Genomic DNA, 25,434 nt, shown 5'->3' on the forward strand with positions numbered 1-25,434 from the left:
TAAAGAAAGTTCTAATGGAGATTTTTTTGTGCTAACACAAGATTTTCATATTCACCAACTTTACTTAAATTCCATTAATTTTTTAAGCTACTTTTAATAAATTCACCAAGTAAAATTTTTAGGCCCCATAGTCTGTCATTTGTGTTCCAGCTGACATTATGAATATTAATAACAGTGTTATCCTGATTAAATAGGCTTCGTATAAAATCCCTGTGAATCCTATAGCTCAGACATCTCATTTTTCCAACTCTTTATGAATTTGGATTCCGACATTAAACTGGAAAAATCTTAAAAAACAGATTTAATGGCACATTTGCATATTGTCAAGCAAAAAATTAGATGTTCTAATGAATCAAATAATTATAACTTATATACCTACATATTCCAATAGGAACAGATGATTTCTGTAAACATGCAACATATTTTACACTTCTATTTATTTCAGGACAAAGGATTAAGACTAATAAAATAGTAATTTGTTTCCTTACTCTTACCTTCAAGATTTGATATCAATAACTTGTTTTAACTAAAAATTATATATTCACGTTAAAACTTGTGGGATGATTTTTCAGTGGACAGCTGATAAATGAGGCTTCTTAATCAAAAAGCTAACTTACTACAGCACAAACAAAATATAAGTTAATTGCTTTATAATTATTAATGTATATCTCAGGTTCAAGTAGCAAAATAAAACTGATTTCCAACTCAAGTTTGTTTATAAGTAGTGCCGGAAAAAATGACCCATGTTAAAGAAGAAAAAGAAAATCTTTACTATAACAGATAGAACATAACATATTAGCATCTGTTAAATTAAAATCTTTTCCATCAAAGATTCCTAACCTCATTCCTCCAAGTTGTTTTTAATTCTCAAAGTGAGTCTTATTATATAGAAAAATAAATAATAATAACAAAACTGTACATACACCATTCTCTCTATAGGTATATAGGAATCTGTATATATCTGCCAAAATTTCATAACTTCACCCTATCAAAATACATAAATTGAAAAAATTTAACATCTCTGTGCTCTCAAATATAACCTGACTCTCCCAAAGTTTACTCAGCAGTAAAACACCTCATGAAACAAAATTTGTTCTTTGACCAGCCTAAAATTTCTAATCTGCCTAAAAAATTTTAACTGATTCTGACATTTATTCTTTAAAATTAAATGCCTTTTTGATAAAGAGGCATTCAAAAATGGGATTTTATTCACCAATGTAACTCCACTCAGGACTTCTTAAAAATGAGATGCCATTTCTACCTTCCTCCACAAAAGCCACATTATGGCAAAAGTTTTTGGCTGACTCTGGTTAATGGAATTTCCCCCTTAATGTCTCCTTAGTTTAATCACAAATTTGTGTAACTTGAATCCAATAGTGTCAAAGTAGGAATCATTTATAATACTGCCTCATATCCGACTGTAACTCTAAAAAACTCGAATTTCATATTTCCTAGACTAAGAAATGTCTGTAATTTCTGCATTGAAATGATTTCATTAAAAGGCTAAAGGAGAGCACTGTATTTCTGAGAGCCAAACATTTTAGCACATAATTCAACATATACAACATATGTATATGTTCTACTGCTGGATTTCATCTTATTAGACAAAAGTCTCTCAAACATTCACAGTCCCTTGGACATTTTCTCCCCAAAAGAATTCCTTTCATTCATAGTGCCTCATATCACAGCCCACTCATGCCCTACCAAGCTCCAGAAAACCCAAGTTCCTCAGAGCCAGGGAAGCAAGTAGAGGTTTAAGGAGAAAGGATAAGGGATAAAAGTGGCCCCACACCACAGCTATTAAAATTTTAAATTGCATTATACAATTTGACCCCTCAGTTCCGCTACAAAAGTATTTAAAATATATTAATATTAAAATAAAACATTTTATGTACAAAGATAATTATTGAAGCAGTATTTATTTGTAAGAGAAATGACTTGTGCTCCAATCATAGTGAATGCCTTTCTGTTCATTGAACTCACCAAGCTTTTTTTCTTTTTCTTTTTTTTTTTTGTCTCAGAGCTTTTATACTACCATTCCCTCTGCCTAGAATCCTCTTCTCTATAATTCTTGTCTCTAGGTCTCTAAATCATTTTCCTCATCATTTAGGCCTTGCTCAAAAGGTTTTGCCTGGCCATCCTATGAAAATAGAAACTCCTTTCTCATCACATTACCTATACTACCGCCTTCAAGAAACTAATTTGGGGTTTATTTCATTGTTTTCAATACATCTCAGTCTACTATGTGTATGAAAGTTACATGCAAGCAGGGCCCTTGATTTTCTCTTTCATTTGTATCCTTAAAAGGGTGTTTGGCATATAGTAAGTACTTAGTGTATATTTGCTGGACAGACAGGTAGATAGACAGATGACTAGCAGAAAAACAGACCCAACATAAATGTTCAGCAATATAAAACTGGTAAAATAAAATGGGGTACAACCATACAGCACATCTATAAGGTTTGTACCACACATGCAAGAGATATGTACATTGTGTGGAAAATTCTTTCAATAAGTATTTGTTAAGCACCTATCTATATATTATGTCAGATACCACTCCGGGAGTTAGATATAGAATGGCAAATAAGGCAAATAAATTTTCTACCCAAAATATATCTTTAGTTAAAACAATATAGACACAGAACATGGATAAATTAAAAACAGAAAACGTCTGAAATTATACTTACATATGTATACATGCTTGAATAGGCATAGTATTTTTATCGAGAATAATACACAGGAAACTGTTACTAGTGGTTACCTTGAAGAGACAGACTAAGAGTTGAGCTGGAGATTGAGAAAATGAAAAAAAGAAGTATTTCTGTTTCATTTTATAACTATCTGCCTAATTTGACTTTTTAAAAATCATGTCCACGTATTATTAACTTAACAATTACATATTTATTGATAACTTTGGAATTGAATGGGAAAGTTTAAAGGAAGCCACAATACATCTGAGAGATTCAAAATGAATAGAAAGGAAGTAATCTTGACTCTCTTCAAAATTTGAAAAATTTATTATTGCTTAATTAACCTTTCATTGTTATACTTTGTTACAGCTGTTTGCTTGCTTGCATGGTTTAAGTACAGTAAAAAATTAAAATTAAATTAATATATGGCAGGAATTTTTTGGAACAGAAAAGTTTAAAATGAATGAAAGTGTTCTCTGATAATTAAGCAAATATTTCCTAAAACAATCACATTTCTTCGTTCAATGAGGGACTACTATCAATAGTCTTAGTGTTCAGGACTCTGAAGTTTAAAAGTTGTTCTATATTATGTATGACTATTGCATGTTTGTCACAGATGGTTCCCCTGTGTTATATGCTTTAGTAACCAATAAATTACCATCAAAAAAGATGAATTACTTCTCATCTCTGAAGGTCACAGAAGGACATCAAACATTTAAATACCAAAATATTTGGTATTTAAAATACATGGTTTTTACATTTTCAAAACTTGGAGGGCAAAACAATATACCACTTGGAATAATGAAATAGTTTTCATTGCCAGTTACAAACAACACTTTGAGAATGTACATGGCATTGCATAGTCTACTGATAATTTTTAAAAAGTAAAACTTTAAAACTAGTATTTTCAGAGATACAGGATTTTCTAAAATGTCCTAAAACGTTTTGCCCTAGGCCAAACTAAACTAAATCACTTAATCTAGCACAGAACAGAATATAAAAACAAAGTCAGCTTATAGAATAGTTTCTCTAGGGAACAAACAGCCTGTTTTCTTAAGATTCACGTGCGTGCCAAGTTCTGATGCAATGACACACTCCTTCACAAAAAGGCTTGCGTTTCCACACAACCAACTGAAGTTCTTGGCAAATCGAAGGTAAAAAAAAGTATTAAGAGAGTTAAGACGATATATAATGACAACTGGTATGAACAGCCACTTGAAATCAAATCAAACAACAGCTATTAGAAAATGTCTTTCTAAAATAAAAAAAATGATCTTAATTCATCATACATAATAATGCTTGCTAACAGATTTTTGACAAAAAGCATATATATGAGAACCAATATACTCTAATAACAAGTTATACATTTACATTTTGAATACTTAATAGCAGTTCATACATCGCATAATACAATGTTTATGCAATTTGTTACAATTACAGTACCTAATTATTCCCAATGGAAAGTGCTGCACGCGAACTACGAATTTTATCTTTTTAAATATGTTAAAGACAACCTGAAGTTTACAAAATATAATTACTAGAAACAAACTCTTTAAAGAGTAAAATAAATGTTAGGCCTAGATCTCTCACTTCTTGTTCAATATAAAGAAAGTTACAGCCATCAGCCTTAGTTTTATGAATAACTACAAAAGCTCATGTAATTTCTTACGAGCCATTCTTAATAAATGTTTTCATTAATGAAAGTATTATATAATGGTCCTAACATAGATATTCTGCAGTTAAGGTAGAATAAAAGTACAGTACGAAAAGGAAAAATATTAGAAGCCAAAATGTATATGGAAATTTCCTTCAACAAACACTTTTATTCTTCTTGCATTTAAAATTATAAGAAAATTTCAACTATCAATTATATATAAGTATTGTACTATCACTTTTGTTCATCATACTATAAAGAGTTTCTTAGGACCCAGATATATGTTCACTAAAATCTGTTTCCAAAATTACATTTTTAAAAAGAAATCCCAAAACAGCAAATCAACTGAATCAAAAATATTAAGTATAAAATTAATAGAAATACAACTGTACAGCGTTCCAATGTATCAAATAAATTAAGCAATGTATGATGTTAATGTTTTTCAGACATTTTCCAAAAAACACTGATGACCTTTCATTTTAAAAGATAAGAATTTTACTTCTTTCAAGAAAATTCCATCTCTATAATGTGCTGATTTATATAACTGTGATTATTTCAAAATGGCTAAATGAATAATTTGACATTTTACAATGCTAATTGTGTAAGAAAAGCTTTATAAACTGCAAAGAAAATAGAGAAACAAAAATTGAACCTTATCCTGACATAAATATTAAAACTATTACAAAATAGCAGGCAACCATTATAAGCCTCCTGATGGAAGTATGTAACACTAATAAATATCCTGGGGTAGCAGTGGGGTATAGAGAATTGGGAAAAGGGGAGCAGGATTAACAAGGCATACAGAATATGGGGGTATAGATGAAATAAGATGATCTAATATAAACCATGAAGGACAATTGTTGAAGCTGGCTAATGAGTACATAGGGGTTCATTATTGTTTCTCTATTCTTGAATTTTTACAGTTTTCTATAATAAGTTTAATACAGATTGTAAAACATATATATGTGTGTGTGTATATATATATATATATATATATATATATATATATATATATACACAGCATTATTTACCTTCTAGCAAAAGTCATCAAATAATCTTTCACAGAACCAGCAATAAATATTCCATTTTATATTAGAACATTATCAAAACCCCATCAACCTCATGCCTGACACACACACACACACACACACACACACACACACACACACACTCATATACTCACAATATACCATGCAACAAATATTACACATATTTCACAAATACATATACACACTCCTCACACAGATTCTATACTACATGTAATCTAGAGAAAAGCCTACAAATTTCATCTTAGCATGTAGGAACTGAAAAGAAAATATTACCAATTGAGGGATATGTACTTTATTTATTAAAATGCTTTGGAATTATTCCCTGACCTTAAATCTGACAACTTCCTGAAGCTAAGACCTTATGTTGTCAATGACCTAGTTAGTGCATATGGGAAATGGGGTAGGTACACTTTGTTACCTTTAGCAAACATTTTCCTCACCAAGCTACTTAGAGGCCATCTGCTACACCATGAAGCAACACCCTAGTTAGTTAAAGCTACTGATCTGCAATGTAAGTAACCAAGTTTATTATTTGTTGGAGTCATAACTACATGAATCATTCTGCATGCAGGAAAAAAAAAAACTGATGAAAGAAATCAAGATCTAAATAAATGGAGAGGCATACTGTGTTCATAAAGGAAGGTATGATGTCAGTTCTCTTCTAAAGTAACTAATATATTTAATACAGTACCAATTAAAATCACAGCAGGATACTTTATGGATACAGACAAAGTAATTTTAAAAATTAAATGAAAATTCAAAGGAACGAGAATTGCTAAAACAATTCTGAAAAAGAAAGAATAAAGCTGGAAAAAGCACACTACCCAACTTTATATTTACTATAAACTATAGTAATCATGACAGCATAGTATTGGCAAAGGAAAAGACACCTAAGTCAAAGAGAGGAATTAGGGAATCCAGAAATAAAATCAAATAAATATGGCCATTTGATCTCTACCAAAGGTGCAAAATGAGGATTAACTATGAACTAAATTTTATACCATATGTAAAGATTAATTAAAATGGGTCACAGATCTAAATGAAAGAAGCAAATCTATAAAATTTTTAGAAGAAACATAATATACTTTCTTATATACCAGCAATGTTCTATCGGCATTTAAAATGAGGCATATATCTAACAAAATATGGGTAAGATTTATCTGAGGAAAACTATAAAACGCTGATAAAAAATAAATCAAAGATCTAAATAAATGGAGAGATATTACATGTACATGGAAAGGAATTCTCAATATTGTCAAGATATCATTTCTTCCCACTTGATCTACAGACTCAATGCAATCCCAATCAAAACCCAAGCAAGTTCTTTTGTGAATATTGATAAACTAGTTTTAAAGCTCATACGGAGAGACAAAAGACCCAGAGTAGCCAACAAAATATTGATGAAGAACAAAGACTGACACTACCCAACTTCAACTACCCAGAAGATTGACACTACCCATCTTCGAGACTTACTATAAAGCTATTGTAGTCAAGACGGTGTGGTTATTAGTGAGTGAATAGACAAATAGGTCAACGGAACAGAATAGGGAGCACAGAAATAGACCCACCCACACAAACAGAGTCAAATGATCTTTGAGAAAAGAACAAAGGCAATTCAATAGAGAAAGGATAGTCCTTTCAACACATGGTGCTGGAACAACTGGACATCCACATGAAAAACTAAATCTAGGCACAGGCTGCATATATTTTACAAAAATTAACTCAAAATGGATCAAAGCTAAACGTAAAACACAAAGTGATAAAACTAGAATTTTTTTTTTCACATATGTTAAAATCTAAGTGACATTAGGTTTGGCAATGTCTTTTTAAATACAACAACAAAAGTACAATCCATGAAAGAAACAACTGATAAGCTAGACTTCATTAAAACTTAAAACTATTGCTCTATGAAGGACACTGTTAAGTGAATGAAATAATAAGCCACAGACTTGGAGAAAATATTTGCAAACCATACATCCAACAAAAGACTGAAATCTAAAATATGCAAAGAACTCTTAAATCTCAACAATAAAAAAAGGAGCAATCCAATTTAAAAATGGGGAAAAGATATGAGCATACACCTCATCAAAAGATATATAGATGGCAAATAAGTATATGAAAAGAGGCAGAACATCATATGTCATTAGGTAATTACAAATTAAAACAACAATGAGATACTACTCTACACTATTAGAATGGCTAAAACCCAAAATACTGATGACACCAAATGCTGACAATGATGTACGGCAACAAAACCTCTCATTCACTACTGGTACAGCCACTTTAAAAGACAGTTTGGAAATTTCTTAAAAAACTAAAGGTACTCTTACCATAATACCAAGCAACCGCACTTCTTAATATTTACACAAATGAGTTGAAAACATATGTCCACACAAATCTATAATCAATTGTTAACAGCAGTTCTATTCATAATTTCCAAAACTTGGAAGCAATCAAGATGTCCTTCAATAGGTGAATGGATAAACAAATTGTGGTACACCCATACAATAGAATGCTATTTAGCAATAGAAAGAAGTGATTTATTTAACCATGAAAGACATGGAAAATCATTAAATGTATATTGCTAAGTAAAAACAGATGATCTGAAAAGGGTACATACTGTAGGAATGCAACCATATGATGTTTTGGAAAAGGCAGAACTATGGCAACAGTAAATAATCAGTGGTTGACGGAGGTTGGGGGTAGGTGGGTGGAGGGAAGAGATGAGTAAGTTGAGTACGTGGGACTTTTAGGGCAGTGAAACTATTCTGTATGATACTGTAATGGTGGATACATGTCATTAAACATTTTCCAAAACCCACAGAATGTACAACTCAAGGAGTGAACCCTAATGTAAACTACAGACTTTAGTTAATAATAATGTAGCAATACTGACTCATCAGTTGTAACAAATATACCACCACACTAGTGCAAGATGTTAATAATAGGGGAAATTGGGGGAGTGAGAAGGCATATGAGAACTTTCTATAACTGCCAATCAACTTTTCTATAAAGCTAAAACTTCTCAAAAACATATTTTTTGAAAAAGAGTGATATCTAAATGAAAGGAACAAATCTATATTTTTAAAGAAGAAAACAAAAGAAAATCTTCATTAGGCAAAGAGTTCTTAGAAATGACACCAAAAGCACAATCCATAAATAAAAAAAAAGGTAAATTTCTCCTTATCAAAATCTAAAACTTTTGCTCTGTCAAACAACTGCCAAAATTAAAAGGAAAGTGACAAACTGAGAAAACATATGTGTGAATTACATATCTGACAAAGGACTAACATCCAGAATATATAAAGAACAGTCAAAACTCAACAATAAAAAAATACGGGAAAAGGACCTATCTAAAGACGACATAAAGATGGCATATGCAAGTATATTATACTCAACATAATCAGTAATGAGGAATAATAATTAAAACCATGATGAGGTACAACTGTACACATCTGAAAAACTGAAATAAAAAAACACTGACAATATCCAGCACTGATGAGGATGAGCAACAACCAGAACCTCACACATTGCTGGTGCAAATGTAAAATGGTACAGTCAACGTGTGAAATGGTTTGGCAATTTCTTACAAAATGTGAAGTTAGAAATTGGTAACAAAAAGAAAATCCTCACATGTTCAGAACTTCTTAAATTCCTATATATTCAGAAAATAACAAAGCTACTGCATGTTTAGAAATTGAGAAATAACTCAATGAAAAAACCATGATGACATTTAGAAAATATTTTGAACTCCACAATAACAAATTCCAGGGAGTGGAAGATAACAGAAAAATCTTTATGAGGATAATGAAAATCATGATGCCAAACCCATATAAAAATAGTATAAGAAATAAAAGAATTGAATCTCATTAATAAACACAGGTATAAAAATCATAAACAAAATATTAGCAAACAGAAACCAGCAATTAGGAAAAGTAATAATGTGTTGTGACTAGGGTGTGTTTATCCCATCACAGAGTTATTCAATATTTGAAAGGAAATATATTCATTACACTAACATTACAGAAGAAAATCAAAGGATAGACAAAAATCTATAGAGATGAAACATCTGATAAAATTCAACATGCACGTCTTAAAAAAACTTTGAATTATAAAACAATAATTCGATAACAAATGTATTAAACAATTAAGAAAAATCCTTCAAAAATGGTAAAACATTAAAAATCATTCTTTGATAATGGCACAAATCAAGAATCTTGGCTATTCACACTTCTTTCAACATTTATATTGAAGGTACTTGCCATTACAACAATGTAAAACCCCTAGTGAGAAAATAATACAACTTTATTAAGAGATTAAAAATAACAATGACAAATGGAGATATTCACCAAAATTATGCACTAGAAAACTCAAAATTATAAAGTGTTAGTTCTGTTCAAATTGAATGCAGAGTGGATTGGAAAAGCCATCAATGAGAGCCACTAAAACATCACTGGAATAAATTAGAAGCATGATGCTAGTTAACTAAAGTTTTCATAAGTCACTCTTTATCTAACTGAAAATTTAAAAATATTCCTCAACAATATCTACTACACATGTAGCTGCACTCAGTTAAAATTCAGAAACAATCTATGGCACTTTTCTAGGGACATATTATCTAATTTGAAACTCATAAATATGCTTCCCAAGAAACTGTTGGTTCAGAAGTGAAAACAACTACAGAAAACTAAAAAATGTTTTGCTAAATCTTTTTCAGAAATGTTTCCTTCAACTATTGAGAGAAAATTCACATTTTAATTTGCTTCTGTATAATTTTTATGATTGTTAGATCAATTTCTCTCTACCCCAACTAAATAAATGTTTGGCCAATATTTACAGATTTAAAGGGGCTATCCACTTACTCTATCTAGACATACCTCCATGAGAGCACTTGTCATTAATTATTTACTTACCTGTCCCTCCCAATTAAGCAATCTGATTGAAGGAGGCTTATATTTCTCCCTATTGTCTCTGACTCATAACGCTTATGCAATGTATGCTGAATTAATAAAATCTCATTTTATAAACAAGGCACTAAGAGATGTTAATTGACCAGGTTATAATCTGACGACTAAGAAGTAGCAAAGCTACTCATTAATTTATTTATTCAGCAAATATTTGTTGTTCTAGGTCCTAGATTCTAGAACTAAAACCTAGACCTTCTGACTGCAATTGCAGTGTTCTTTCCATACACGTTGAAAGAAAACCTTCTTCTACCTTTTTTAGTAATGAAATTGCTCTCACAGGATTATAGTGGGGAAGGAGAAACTCCTACTAGAGAGGAACTCACCACTGAACCAAAATTGCCTGTCTTGCAAATCTGGAGGAAGACAATCCCTTGTTAAACATGAAGAGGCCAGAGAACTAAAGACAAGATTTCAATATTTTCGCTACAAAGCAAGTCAGCAACAAACCATAAAAATTGGAATAAATGAAAGATTAAAATCATTACATTTACTCAAAAGCAAGACTGAAAAAGCTATGGGATTTGCTACACTGTATATCTGGAGCCTTTGATAAAGTACTACAGTTTTATTTTCTACCTAAATGCCTTTTGTATTCTATTTACACTTTTTATTGAGATGTCCTCTAAGTAATAATACGTTAAAACAACCAAATAAAACTATAGAAAGATAGTAATATTAAGAGAGAAACAAATATTTTAAAGCTACTAAGCACTTAAGTAAATTCTTTAAGTTTAAAATAACTTTCATTTAGGACATTCAGCACTTTTAATAAAAATTTCCCGGAGAGTTATTTCTTAGTAATAAACATCAAAATGTGAAACTTGTACATTTGTAATCAAACTGTTAAATAAAAGCACCTTTTGTACAGGACTTACAGAATTCCAAGCATTTTCCACCCCATAAACAAGTACAAAATCCAGTTTTTCTTCACAGCTTTTTTACTCACACCTAATTTGATAGTAATTTTTTTTTTAGCATTTCACCTTTTACTGAGTGTTACAAAACATTCACCTAAATTTTCATAGGAAGAACACTTTTATGACATTTCCATTAGCTTAGATTTAATTTAAATTATATAATTAATGATTACAGATATAACTAGCACAAACAGGTTTTGGGACGAACACAAGGGGCTCCTGGTAAGCACATAAATCTGCTGAACCAGTAGGAACAGAAGCTATCTCCAAGAAGTCAGTGTACTACCCTGAGCACTAAGCCTAACACAGGCATCAGTCAGTACGTTTATACCAAGGGAAAGCAGAACTTCAGTTATTCTGGAGAATAGTTAAGTGGAAGCCATTTAAGGAAACTGCAACTTTATAGTGAATTTTTTAAATTATTTTTTGGCCATTAATATACTAAGTTTAAGAAGAGACCAAGAGAAACTTAGCAACTGTACCAAAAAATTAACTGTACACATCCTCCAGTGATGAATGGTAAATAACATTTTTATATAGAAGGGGTAAAATTCTATTTACCCATAGTTATACAATAAATAGACAAATTATTTAATTGTATTAACAGATGGGTTACATAAGTTTAACCTTAGAAAAACAGGCATACCTTAGAAATATTGTAGGTTTGGTTTTAGATTACCACAATAAGGCAAGACAAAATTTTTTTAGTTTCCCAGTGCATATACAAGTTATATTTACACTATATTGTAGTCTATTAAATGTGCATTAGCATTATGTCTTAAACAATGTATATACCTTAATTAAAAATACTTTATTGCTGAAAAATGCTAACCATCATCTGAGCCTCAGCATGTCGTAATCTTTTTTGCTGGTGGAAGGTCTTATCTTCAGTTTGTTAAAAAACGAAATATCTGTGACATGCAATAAAGCCAAGTGCAATAAAACGAGGAATGCCTGTATCACCACAGATAAAGCTGTGTATGCCCTTGTTTGCTACAAAGCAATAACATTAGTACACAGCTCCATCTAGTGGAGAAATATACAAACAATTCTAGAGGTTATGTTTCAGTCTTTTTAACTGATTTTATAGTAAATTAAACAAAATTGACTTTTAAAAAGGCCAGCTTTTCACTGGTAACAGGTAATGACAATATTTCTTCCTAATCAATATGCTAACATTTTCTATTTGATCAGTGATATTTTTGAATACTCAGGATTTCTTCAACATCTTATAAATGTTTCCATAGGAAAAAAAATAGTGGCAGTTTATTCTGCAAAGGAGAAATTTAGTATTCACTCTGTTCCTTTAAAGAAGAAGATAAAACACACAATAGTCACTCCACAAAGATAAGTATGGAGCAATATCCTGCAAGCAAAACTCTCTTCAAAGTTCCTATGGTCATAATAACAAACGGGGAGATATAGACAAAAACATAAGCAGGGTTTCTAAACACTTCGTTGACCTTTCCCCAATAATAAATCATATAATGAAAGATTTTAATGTTATAAAGACTTAGAGACTGTGAAAAGTTCCATCTTTAGTAACTGTTTTTAAATATGTACTCTTAAAACAATATAAAAACATTCTAATCACTGATGTAAGTAAACTTCAAATTAACGAATCATGACACTAAGTATATAAATTTAATTTAATGACAGCCCACTGTAATCAAGCGCCGGCATAAGCGCCGTAAGTGCCGACATGAAGAGTAACAATCAACAGCTTTTTCCTCTTAATGTTGTTCTTATTCCACATCTGTGCATAAACTCGATACATAATTTAAGTATATTTCTCTTTATGTTGTTGATTTATTTAAAATCAAAGTTAATTGGTCTACTACTCTGGAATGTCAATTCATAGGAATGTTATCATACATTAAAATCTTAAAAAAGATTTAATACTGCACTAATTCATATCTCTAGTGCCTATTGAGCACAGTACTTAGCAAAAGAGCACATATTTTATTTTTAAATTTTAATTTAATTTTTATTTATCTTTCAAGAGTATATATTTTAAATAAACAATGTAAATTTTTTTATGAAGTTGTAGGCTTATTTTACTATATTTAATATTTTCAACCTTATAGCTTTTCTTTATTGTTCACAGTATTTTTTATCAAATCAAATTGTTTTTAATTTTTCTTCCACTGGGATGCCATGAGAGGCTAAAAATTTGAAGCAATGAACTTTCTTTTGTTTAATAAACTAGTTTTTAAATTATTATTTCAGATTTTTTACCTGACCTGAGGGGAGTATCAATGACAGGAAGACAGGTAGTAAGGCTGCTAAAGCAAGAATCATATCCCACAGGTAACCCGACACTAGTTTTCTGCTATCCTTGGTAACTGCCAGATACTTAAAGTTACTGGTTTATTAAAACTACTCTTACCTAGACCCTAAGAATAAACTGTTTATTGTTTATAAGAGCAAGAAATAAAACTGTTTCCTCCTCAGTTAAGACCAAGGTTGGATTTTTTTTTCCGAAGGAAGTTTTATTCAGAAATTAGGAAGCCTTAAGACAGTGAATTGAACTAAAATATCACTGGTTCTCTCCCCCAAAATCAACCTAGAAAAATTAGAAGAGAGAGCACTATGGACCCAAGGAACAAACCAAAAACTTCGAGAAATCCATGTAAGTGCCAGCTGTCTTGAAAGAAGATTGGGGGAGAAGAAGACCATAGCCTTGGGTGAAGAGCAGACACTAATGATGCTGAAAAAATAGGTTAGAGAAAAATTTGTGTGTCTTGTACCTCTCACATACTTTAAGTCAATTCTTGTCTGCCCCACCAATGAAGAAATCAGTGGCAAAAACCCAAGCTGCAAGTGCCATGGGGTAATGTCAAGGGAGAGCAAAAATCCTACCGAGGTAAGGAAGAGATGAGATCTGTATTAGAACGTTTGGGCTGCTATAACAAAAATACCATAGACTGGATGGCTTACAAACAACAGAAATTTATTTTTCATAGTTGTTACAGTTCTCTTGCTAAACCATGTTTCTCCTTGAAGTGTGCTTTGTCTTTCTAAAATATACTTTTAATAAATATGTTCTAAATCTCACTGACCTGTGATTCTTCACTGCATCAATGAGGAAGAATGGAGGAAAAATGCTAACTACACTTCTGCACCGTGATCCTCCCCTCATGCCATGGGGGCGATTCCAAAGTTTAAACTGCTCCCACAGCAACAATGATAGAAAAAAAAATTAGAGACGTAATTTCTAGGCACTGCCCAAATGACAGTATTATACAGAAAATAGTCCAGAACACACTAAAAAAAAAAACGTAGAAAGAAGGAAAAAAGATCACCTCCTATATTCACTACCAAAATATATTCTTAAAACCTTAGTGTGGTCCTTTTGTCATTTTTGTTTTACATATGTGTAATCTATGTCCACACGTACTTGATTTTTTGTAATATTATGTCAGAAACATTTTTCTTCAAATCACTTCAATGGTTATTTAATATTCCATTGGATAGCAATTTCATAGTTTTGTTATGAATAGCACTAGCAGGAATATCTTTATGGCAGCTTTTAAAAATCCCATGAATATTAAATATGGCAATATTAGAGTAGTTTAAATTTTTATGTACTAATAGGCAAATAATGTAGCCTTTTGTTTTTCATAAAGTAGTTCCTAAAATTAAGAACATATATTAGAAGAAAAATTATTCCAAAAAATTTTAGTGAAGAAAATTTCTCTAATTTTTTACATGTATTTACATGTAGACCAAATATGAGCTTCTAGAACCAACCAGTAGTAATCATGTAATGAAATATTTCAAATGAGATTTTAATTCTAAAATTGTTAACAAAAACATAGGCATTTAAAGATATGAACTTAGACTTTAATTTAAACTAAGATGAAAATCAATCACTGCATGAAACAGACAATAGAAATTAAGCTACTAAAATCCTAAACTGAGTTTCCTACCAAGTGAAGAATGACAAAGAAACTCATTGAGTTTTGTATATGAACCTCCTAAGCTACAGTTCACTTGCCCAAATGAATTAGAAAAATCTTGCCCACTGTGCCAGCTCATGCCACTGAATAAAATGTTCTACTTTGGGATATCATAAGCTATATCACATAATATCTGTAGCTCCCATGCTGGTAATAAGCTGTTTGACATAAATTAAGGAAATGGCTTCAATTTACATTAAATTTAAAAGATAATAAAAGTATTATAGTACTAATTAGTTTCAAGACATCCTGCTTAAAGAAGTCTGTCATACTTCAGGAAATACTTCATTAAAAGGAATTTAAACATTTAAAAATTTTTAAAGTTACATGTATCTGGTTAAGACTTAATGCAAAACAGCAGTTTAACAGTCGAATAGAAACAGTATCTATAAGAAATTACCATTTGAATCCCAACCAAAAGTAGAATAATAATGTATAAAGTTTTCAAATGATGTGATTAACACTTTTATCATTATATCTTAACATAAAGATACAGAATCTTAGGTCATACTTGATAAAATATTACTTCCTAAGATCAAAACATTATTTAAAATAAATAAATACATAATAAGAAAATGCATGCTGTAGGAGAGGAAAAACTTTTTTTAGATCCTCTTAGGATCCCTTGCTGGACATGAATATTAAACTGACCAACACAGATTAACAGAAGAAAAGCATACAAATTTATTTAATGTAAGTTTTACATGACATGGTTGCCTTCACAAAGAAATGAAGACCCGAAGAAATGGTTATACCTTTTTTTATACCAGGCCTGATGAAGAGTGGAAAGTGGTGGGAAAAAATGTGATAGGACAAAGGGTACGGGAGCCAAGGGATCTGGATTCCTTTAGGTGTCCCTATCCCTTTGTCTCTGGAGGTAAGAATGCTCCTTCCCTCCAGATATAGGGAGGGCACCTCTCACATGAGGGTCTCATATGACGGGCTTTAGGGGAAATGGGGAGGTGACAGAGTCCCTCCTGTATCTGTCATTTCTCAAATTCCTTCAGCTTAAGATATTTAGTATGCTGAGATGCTATATTCTGTCCCCTTATGTATGTGTTCTGAACCCATCAACACAAAACGAAAATATCCTACAAATTACCCTGTCTTAATTATCTATTATTTGAGATAATAAAGCACAGTGAAAAAAAAAGTGTGCGAATACTAAAAGAAAGCAGGAGTTACTATATTAATACCAGACAAAATGAAACAACAAAAATCACCAAGACTAAAGACATACATTTAAGAGTTTAATTCACTAACAAGACATAAATAATCCTAAATATGTAAGTACTTAATAAGAGTGTCAAAATATATGACATAAAATGAAAAATCATCAGATAAATCCCTAATTGTAGTTAGAAACTACACCACGCCTCTCTCGATAATCAGGAGAATAAATACACAAAAAATCAGAAAGGATATAGAAGACTCAATATATCAATCAAATTGACCTAAATGATATTTATAGAAAACTCCACCCAACATGGCAGAATACACAATCTTTTCAAGAGCACAAGGCACATTTACAGAAAAGACCCTATTCTGGTTCATAAAATAAACCTCAACACATTTATAAAAATTGAAATTGTACAAATTATGTTTTCTTACCCCAACAGAAATAAACTAGAAATCAATAACAGAAAATTTGAAAATCCTCCAATACTTCTAAATAACCCATGGTTCAAAAAAGAAGAGTAACAGAAAATTTTAAAGTATTTTGAACTATATAAAAATGGAAGTACGACATATCAAAATTTGTGGGATGTAGCTTAATCAGTGCTTGGAGGGCAATTTATAGTATTAAACGCATATATCAAAAGAAAGGAGGAAGGCCTCTCATTAATATTTAAGCTATAACCTTTAAAAAAATACAAAAGTAAAAGAAAAAGTAAACCTAAAGCAAGCAGAAGGAAGGAAATGTTATCAAAAATCAATAAAACTGAAAATGTAAAATCATCTTAGAAAATATCAATGACACCAAAAGCTGGTTCTTTGAAATGATATTGATAAACGTTTTGCCAGACAGGTCAAGATAAAAATAAAGATATAAATCGCCAATATCAGTAAGAAGACAAAGACATTAAATAGATCCCACAGACACTAAAAAGATAAAAAGAGAGTAACAAACAACTTCATACCCATAAACCTGACAAATTCCTCGGAAGACGCAATCTACCTAAGCTAATTCAGTAAGAATAGATAACCAGAATAGTCCTGTATCTGTTAAAGAAATTGAATCTGCAGTTAAAAAAACCTTCCTACAGAGAAAACTCCAGGCTCAGAGTTTATGAGCTCTTAAATTGCCTTTCTTTCCTAGAAACCTTACTTAGAAGGCATCTCTGAAATCTGGACCATCTGCCCACTAGACTTGCTATATAGCTAGCTGTCCCTCCAGTGACATTATTTCACCCTTCTCCTGGGTTGAATTTACTGTTTCCTACATTCCAGGTCTTTCACTACTTTATTTTGCTAGAGCATAACTTCTGAGGCTTTCTAGGTCTGAAAATCTTTGTTCCACTCCCATATTTCATTGACCGTTGACTAGCCAAGAATTCTGGGATTGAAAAGTACTATCCTTCAGAACTTCAGACCATTGCAACTCTGTATTCTAGCAGCTCATGCTGCTAGTCAAGAAGACTGATGCTGGTATATTCAATTCTTTTTCTTTTTAAGTAGCCTATTTTTGTTTTCTTTCTGAGAATCTTCAAACAAATTTTTTCATTCTTGGTGCTGTGAAATTTTACAAACATGGGCCTATGGGTAGTTTTTATTTGTTTAATATTTAGCACTCTAAGAACAGAAACAGAATGCTGTGCACATGATTTTCATGAAAGTTTTTTATACTGGAGTGATAGAATTTGGGGTAATGTTTCACTGTCATCTTTTTTATTTATTTATGTTGTTTGAAAGAGTTTATAATTAGCATATATCATTTTTATAAAAACTATGCCATTAAAATGTAAAAAGAATGCCCCACAATGTTAATTAAAGATTTAAATGTGCAAACTGATTCCACAACTCTACTTCTAGAAATCTATGTTCTAGCAAAAGATGCAAACATATATGTCCAAGATATATATTTATATGGTTTTATATATTATTATGTAGTTATTTTATATATTCATATAATTTGTATAACTATATTATATATTATAAACACTATGCATACATATACTGACATAGAAATATGTATAAAATATTATTTAAAAAATAATAAAGCATGAAATTATACTAAGAAAATAAAAAAGCAAAAAAAATCAAAACCATGTTTTTAGACACATCTACACACGTAAGGAAATAAAGGTCTGAAAAGATACATTCCAGGATGCAATAGTCTCTATAATAACCATTAAAAGAATGGTAAAGCATATATAATTGTCAAAATAACAGAGAAAAATGGAATACAGAATATGAATGGATGAAATGATCCCATTACCAAATGCTCCAACTGTAAGACAAAGATGTCCTGCTGGATTTTTAAAAATCCAATTCTATGCGCATATTAACCAAAAGAAGGCTGACAGAGCTATATCAAAATCAGAAAAAGGTCACAGATTGGAAAAGACTTGGGAAATATGACAACTAAATAAAGCATGGGATCTGGATTGGGTCCTAGAACAGAAAAAAAGCACTAATGGAAAAACTAGTGATATGTGGATAAAGTACATAACTTAGTGGAGTATTGTAATATTAATTTCCTGGTGTTGATAATTTACTGTGATTATGCATTGTGTAAACATTAGAAGCAGGATGAAGGGTTCACAGAACTTTCTGTACTATTTTTGCAACTTTTTGTAAGTCTAAAATAATTTTAAAATAAAAAGTTAAAAAAAAATCAGACAACTTTAAAACAAAAGGCATTACCAGAGATAAAAAGGGATACTTCTTAATGGGGGGGTGGGGGGCGGCGAGAGGGAGGTCCAATTTATAGGAAGATAGACAAAGTATGAAGGTGTATGCGTCTAACAACAAGATCCTAAATTTAATTAACTAACTAACTAACTAACTAACTAACTAACTAACAGAACTACTAGGGAGAAAAAGAATCCACAATTACACAAAAAGATTTAACACATAGTAAATTGTCAGTAATTTTCAATCAAGCACACACACATAAATCAGTGAGCAAAGATTTTAACAAAAGAATTTAAAAACTTCATCTAATAGACACATATAAAGCATTATAACCACTGAAAGCAGAATTCACATCACATCTCATACACACGCACTCATACTCAGGATGCATTAAAAAAAGTAATAACAATATACAAAGCAAGTACTTACCCATTTCAATGATTATTCAATCCAGAATATTTTAATGGTAATTACATGGGTGTTAACTTATTTTTTAAACTGTCCACATATATTTTATATACTTATCTTTACATGTATCAAATTTCACAATAAAGTTTTTAAAAAGTTAACTGATCTATGTCATTTATATATTCATTTATTTTTTCAGTTTTTCAAAAGTTGTTCCACAGCAGAACTCTCAAGATGTGAAGATGGGACATTGGTATGTTTTATTTTCAACAGAAAATAAAACAAGATTCAGGATTAAAGGTTCCAGAGAAATGATCCCTGTTGTACTCTTGTAGCTTCCAAAATTTATAAATCTAGGGATACTACAAAATGAAATTTATATGTAATCAAATCACCCTAATGAAAAACTGTGGATAAATAAAAGTAGATTACTTGGCTATACACATCCCAAACAGTATAAAATCTAAATTAAAAACATCTTCAATACTGACAATATCTGAATCAGAAGTGGTCACGCCAATTGCCAAAACAACTCTATGCAAATTAGTCCCATTGGTCATCTACTTTAATGAAATCCCCAAACCAAACCAACCTTCGAAGTAGTCATCTCTTTATACTGCCTATTTTGAGATAAAACAAATACCTGGCCATTAAGTTATAACCAAAGAAAACATAATTTATAGTTAAATGGTTACTATTTTACTTTTCCCAAAGTAAAAAGAACATCCTCAGATATATTTAAGATAATAAAAACAGATTGTAGCTATGTTCATAAAAACTTCAGCATGAACTATTTCTTATTAAAATTTTTCTAAAATCAGTAAGAGCAGTTCATTAGTTATATATTGCTGCCTAACAAATTACCCCAAAACTCAGCAGCTTAAAACAACACACATTTGTTATCTCACAGTTTGAGGAATTGGGTGTTGCTTAGCCAGATCCTCCAGTTCAGGGTCTCTAAAGTATCAACCAGGGATACAGTCATTTCAAGGTTTAACTGTGACAAGTTCTTCCAACTTCACTTAGTGGTTGTTAGCAGGATTCAGTTCCTAGGGGGTTACTGAACTGAGAACCTCAGTTCTTCATAGGCTTTTGGCCAAAACCTCACCTCAATTCCTGGACAGGTGAGTCTTTAAATAGGTCAACTCAAAACATGGCAACAAGCTGGCTTCATCAAAGTGGGCAAGCAAGAGAGAGTATCAGTGAAAAGTAAGTTATAGTCCTTTGTAACCTAATCTCGTAAGTGACATCTGACCACTTTGCCATATTCTATTAGAAGTGAGCTTCTAGATCCAGTCTACCCTCAGGGGAAAGGATTACACAAAAGTGTGAATAGCAGGGTTATCTTAGAAGGTTGCCTATCACAAGTAGCACAGTGGAAAAAGTGACTGGAATAACAGGAAAACTGGAATCTAGTAACAATGTGACTAAATACAATCTCTCAAGGCCTTAGTGTTTTCACAGAAAAATAATAAGAGGGTAACCTAAATGATCTCTGGAGTCATTAAAATTCTAAGTTCTAAATTCTGTGCTTCTCTACCATGTCTTTTGGAAAGGATTTCCAAGGATGAGAGATACTTGGTCAAATTACCTCATTTTACAAAAGAGTGCCAAGTTCCAGGAAGTGTTAACAAAGACAAGTAATAAGCTACACTCACTCTGCTCTTAGGCCTAGTGCTCTTTGCACCACAGTGCACTGCTTTTTCAATTAATGCCCTAAAACAGCCCTTTAGTCTCAAAATCCATTAAATTCAAAAGGAAGAGAGAATAATAGTAGTACTAATGAGCACCAATTCACTAATGCTGTACTTTTTCTCTTTTTCTCTCATCAACTCAAAAGCTATCTTTGTAGGTGGCATGCCAGATGAAAGTGAGCTATCCTCCCTCCCTGCCCATCCCCAGGCCCAGGCACTTGGACATCATAGGAACAAAATTATTTACTGTACAAATTATTTAAGTACAAATGCAACAGATAATAGATCACAGCAGAGAAATAGAATCGCCTTAAACAAAGTAAATAAAATTAAATGTAACCTAAATGAAGTAAGTACCTTAAAATAGAAACTACAACCAGAAAAGGCAAGGGTTATCCCCAGTGGAATTCTGGAAGATGAAGTCCTAGAAGTAGCAATGGCAATACAATGCAGGCAATGTCTAGAGGGGTAGGTCTTCTCGGAAGTTCATGATAACACTGGACTGACAGATATGTCCTTATTTATATAGAAGCATCAGTCAAGGTCTAACACCATTAAACATAAAAATCCTATTTGTTCCTATATGAGGCCAGGGATGGGGGACTCACTTGTCAGTGAGCCCCCTCCACAGCACACGCTCTTTACCAGCCATAACAATTTGTAATAACTCCAACTTAGGTTCAAGAGTGCAGTGAAAACATTGTATATAAGTACAATTGTTTTATGTGGCAATTATAAAACAGCAACATATTTATACTAGCAAATTATATGTGTATATGTGTGTATATACACATGTCTATAAATGCATAACTAGATCTAGAATTTCTATATACAAAAGGCTCATGGATAGCTGTAGGTTGTTGGATGGTGGAAGTTGAGGACTGGTGGTGTATTTTAAAACTGTGTTTGCAATAATAGAGTAAGATGGAAAAAGTCAATTATCCATATCAGAGAAAAGATCACATTGATGGAGATTACCCAAAAGCCTGTCAGGATAAGCATACATCTAAATATATATACCCAAATTCCTTCTATAAACCACTTAAAAAAAAGTGTTATAAAAAATGTTAACATAGACTGAAATAGTATTGAAAGAAAGTTTTTGATACTTTTAAAAGTTTGATACTTTTGATACTAAGTGAAAGGCAGGGAGCCCAAAGTAAGAGAAGATGAATTTGGACAGCCCAATGGGGCATTTAAAGAAGAGAGAACTTCCATCCTGGGCAGGGTTGCTACAATTGAGTTTCATGTTCCAAGCCATTGACTCTTATTTCCCATATCACGCGTATACTCAATCAGGTAGATATACATTTTAATCAAACTAGCCCAAGATGACATAGATCAAAAAACAATATCTGTGGCAAAGTGTTGCAAACAATATTTGATCCTCTTTTACCCTTTTTTACTCGGCGTCCAGAACTGCCTGGATATTCATCCCTTCCCTAGCCTTTTATACAATATCAAAGAAAGGTTGTATCTTCTTTTCTCACTTCTTATCTCTCTTTTGTTCCTCAACTTTAAAGGAATGGGAAAAAGCAGGAGCAATTATAGTTTAGAGAAGTATCAAACAGGTCTCTAATTAGTCTTGAGGTAAAACTGGTAAAAACCAAAGAAAGTATGTTTAGGGATTTGAAATTTAATCCCCAAATACTACAGCACACATTATTTAATACTATTATTAAAACGTACAAATGGATTTATACGTTTCCAATATAGTTCATCTCAGTTAATAATTTCACCACCATCAATGAAAAGACTAAACATTTTCCCACATACCAGGGGCTAGCAAACTATGAAACAAGAAGGAAAGCAGAGAGGGAAAAGGGAGGATGGGAAGGCAGGCAATAAGCCGGCAGGCAAAAAAGGAAGGACAGAAGGAAGGAAAGAAAGGAGGGAGGGAGGAGGGAGGGAGAGAAAGAAAAAGAAAGAAGAATAAAGGGAAGGTGGGAAGGAAAGAAGGATAGGAAAGAAATACAACCGAGACTGTATAGTGGTTGCAAATCCTAAAATACAGGCAGTCCTAGCTTCACACAGTACTGCTTTAATTGAAACCCTACAAAGCCAGGACTGCCTATATTTACTATCTGTCCCTTTACATAAAATTTGATGACTCCTGCAATAGAGGATATCCAAATGCCAATGAATATATGAAGAAGTGTTAAATATTATTAGTAATTAAGAAATCAGGGAAAAATCCCAATGTGATATCACTATATACCCACCAAAATGGCTAAAATAAAAGATAATAATAAGTGTTGTAAACATTTGGAGGAGCCAGAATTCTAAAACACTGCTAAAAGGAGTGTTAATTGACATAACTAATCTGAAAAACTATTTGGTAGTTATATCAGAAATACATATCTGCATACTCTATAATAAAGCCATTTCGCTAGTAGGTATATATCCAACAGATATGTATACGTACATTCACCAAAATACTTATAAAAATATTCCTAGAAGCCCTATTGGTAATAGCCAAAAACTAAATGGAATACTATACAGCCTAAGAACAAACTACTTCTATATAACTTGTATAAATCTCACAAGTACGATACTAAACAAAAGTGAGACACAAAGGACTATATACTGTATGATTCCATTTACATAAAATTAATAGGCAGATTCATAGATGTTAAAAATAGAGATAATGGTTACCTTTGGGAAGGGGGCACAAAGTGGGGCGTCTGGGATGCAAGTAATGCTTTCTTGATCTAGATACTAGATACACTTCGTGAAAATTCAATGAGCTGTAAACTTATGATTGATGCACTTTCTGTAGGTCTATTATCCTTTAACAATTAACGCACTAAAAAGATTTCTAGAAACTATTCCTCTGAGGGAAAATTGTGTATATCTCCCGTCCATTTTTCTGATTTCCCATTATTACCTCTCACCAGTGAGATATCTTAATTCCTCTTACCTAATATAGAAGTCAGCTTTAATTAATTTTCCTGGTATACTATTGCATAGGATACCCAAATGAATATGTAGCTGTCATTTTAACTTAGTTCCACACTAGATCCCTAGGAGAAACTTTGAAAAGCCAACACCTTGTGATAGTATGTTAAAACTATCTAGGGAAGGACAAAAAAAATAAACTTCCTTGAAACGTAGTTTTGTTTGGCCCCTTGTTTTTGGCTTACCTTTGTCTAACCACTGTGATTTAATCTACATAAAATGTCCAAAAGAGTTTTTCAAAAAGCCTGTTCTTGTGGAAAGTTTTTCTTCCTACCATCCTGCCTAATAATGCTATGTTGTGTTTATCCAGTTCCTTCCATCCATGGAGCTTAAAGTACTTCGCAAATACTGTTGGGTGGTGTCACCTTCCAGTTAAAGAAATTTGGGCCCGGAGACATTGTAAACCAAACATATTCTAACAGTATATTTCTACAGCATGGTTCAGTGTGCCTAAAAAAAAGTACTGCATCATTTACCGAAACTTATAAAAGTGAGACCTGAAATACAGAACAATTAAGTACTCTCAAGGGCACAGAATCAATCAAAGGTTGAACCAGGACCCGTACCCTCTAACTCACCGCCTAAGGGAAAAACAAAAACCTACACCCTTGAATAAATGCTTAACATTGCGGTAGAAAACATAGGAAACAGGGAAAGATGCTGAAATCATACCCAGAAAGAGGACCTGTAGACCCCCACGACGCTGACCTTCCATCAGAGCCCCATCACTCCCGGCCGCACAGGCCAACATTTACTGGGTGCAGATTCCGCGCGACCCCTTCGCCTTCCCCAAGAAGGCTGCGGCCAGAAGTTCTTGGGCTGGTCTATGCCTACCCTTCCGGTCCCGAGCGCCCAAACCTCCCAGCCCACTCTTTTACCTAGGATGCGCGGGGAACCGCCCTGGAGCCGACTCAGCCCGTTCGCCCAGAGTTTCTCAGGCCCAACGCGCAGCCACCGCGTCAGCCAATCGCCGCTCGCTAGGCGCGTCCCGCGGCTCCCCCGAGCAAGGAGGTGCGCGCGCCCGCAAACGACCGGGAGGGGCGAGGCGGCGGGGCGAGCCGGCGCAGGCCGCGCGCGAGGGCCCACGGGGAACGGAGGCGGGACGGGCGCCGAGGCAGAACGCGCGCACCGGGCATGCGCGTGCCCCTCCGCGGGGAGCGGGGCGGGGCGGGGTCTCTGGGCGAGGGAATGAGCTTGGGAAGTCCTCAGAAGTTTGGAGGAGCAGGCGGGTTTGCCAGGCTTCCGGCGCAGTGCTGGCGGAGGGCTGCGATTCAGAG

The 25,434-nt window shown here is 32.8% G+C and overlaps 1 protein-coding gene across 8 annotated transcripts in view; it reads right to left on the reverse strand.

Annotated features, from left to right (window-relative positions):
* Positions 1–25,169, reverse strand: part of MIPOL1 (mirror-image polydactyly 1) — a 263,509-nt gene extending 238,340 nt beyond the window's left edge. For 2 of the 8 annotated variants that reach the window (XM_023522262.1, XM_011376467.2), the window contains exon 1: positions 2,688–2,761. In XM_023522262.1, the coding sequence (XP_023378030.1) occupies positions 2,688–2,699 (12 nt within the window). In that variant the 5' untranslated portion in view covers positions 2,700–2,761. The other 6 variants (XM_023522270.1, XM_011376476.2, XM_023522283.1 and 3 more) reach the window with 6 other exon arrangements.
* Positions 25,170–25,434: the final 265 nt, after the last annotated feature.

Source organism: Pteropus vampyrus, unplaced genomic scaffold (assembly GCF_000151845.1).
Source record: "Pteropus vampyrus isolate Shadow unplaced genomic scaffold, Pvam_2.0 Scaffold10, whole genome shotgun sequence".
NCBI lineage: Eukaryota > Metazoa > Chordata > Mammalia > Chiroptera > Pteropodidae > Pteropus > Pteropus vampyrus.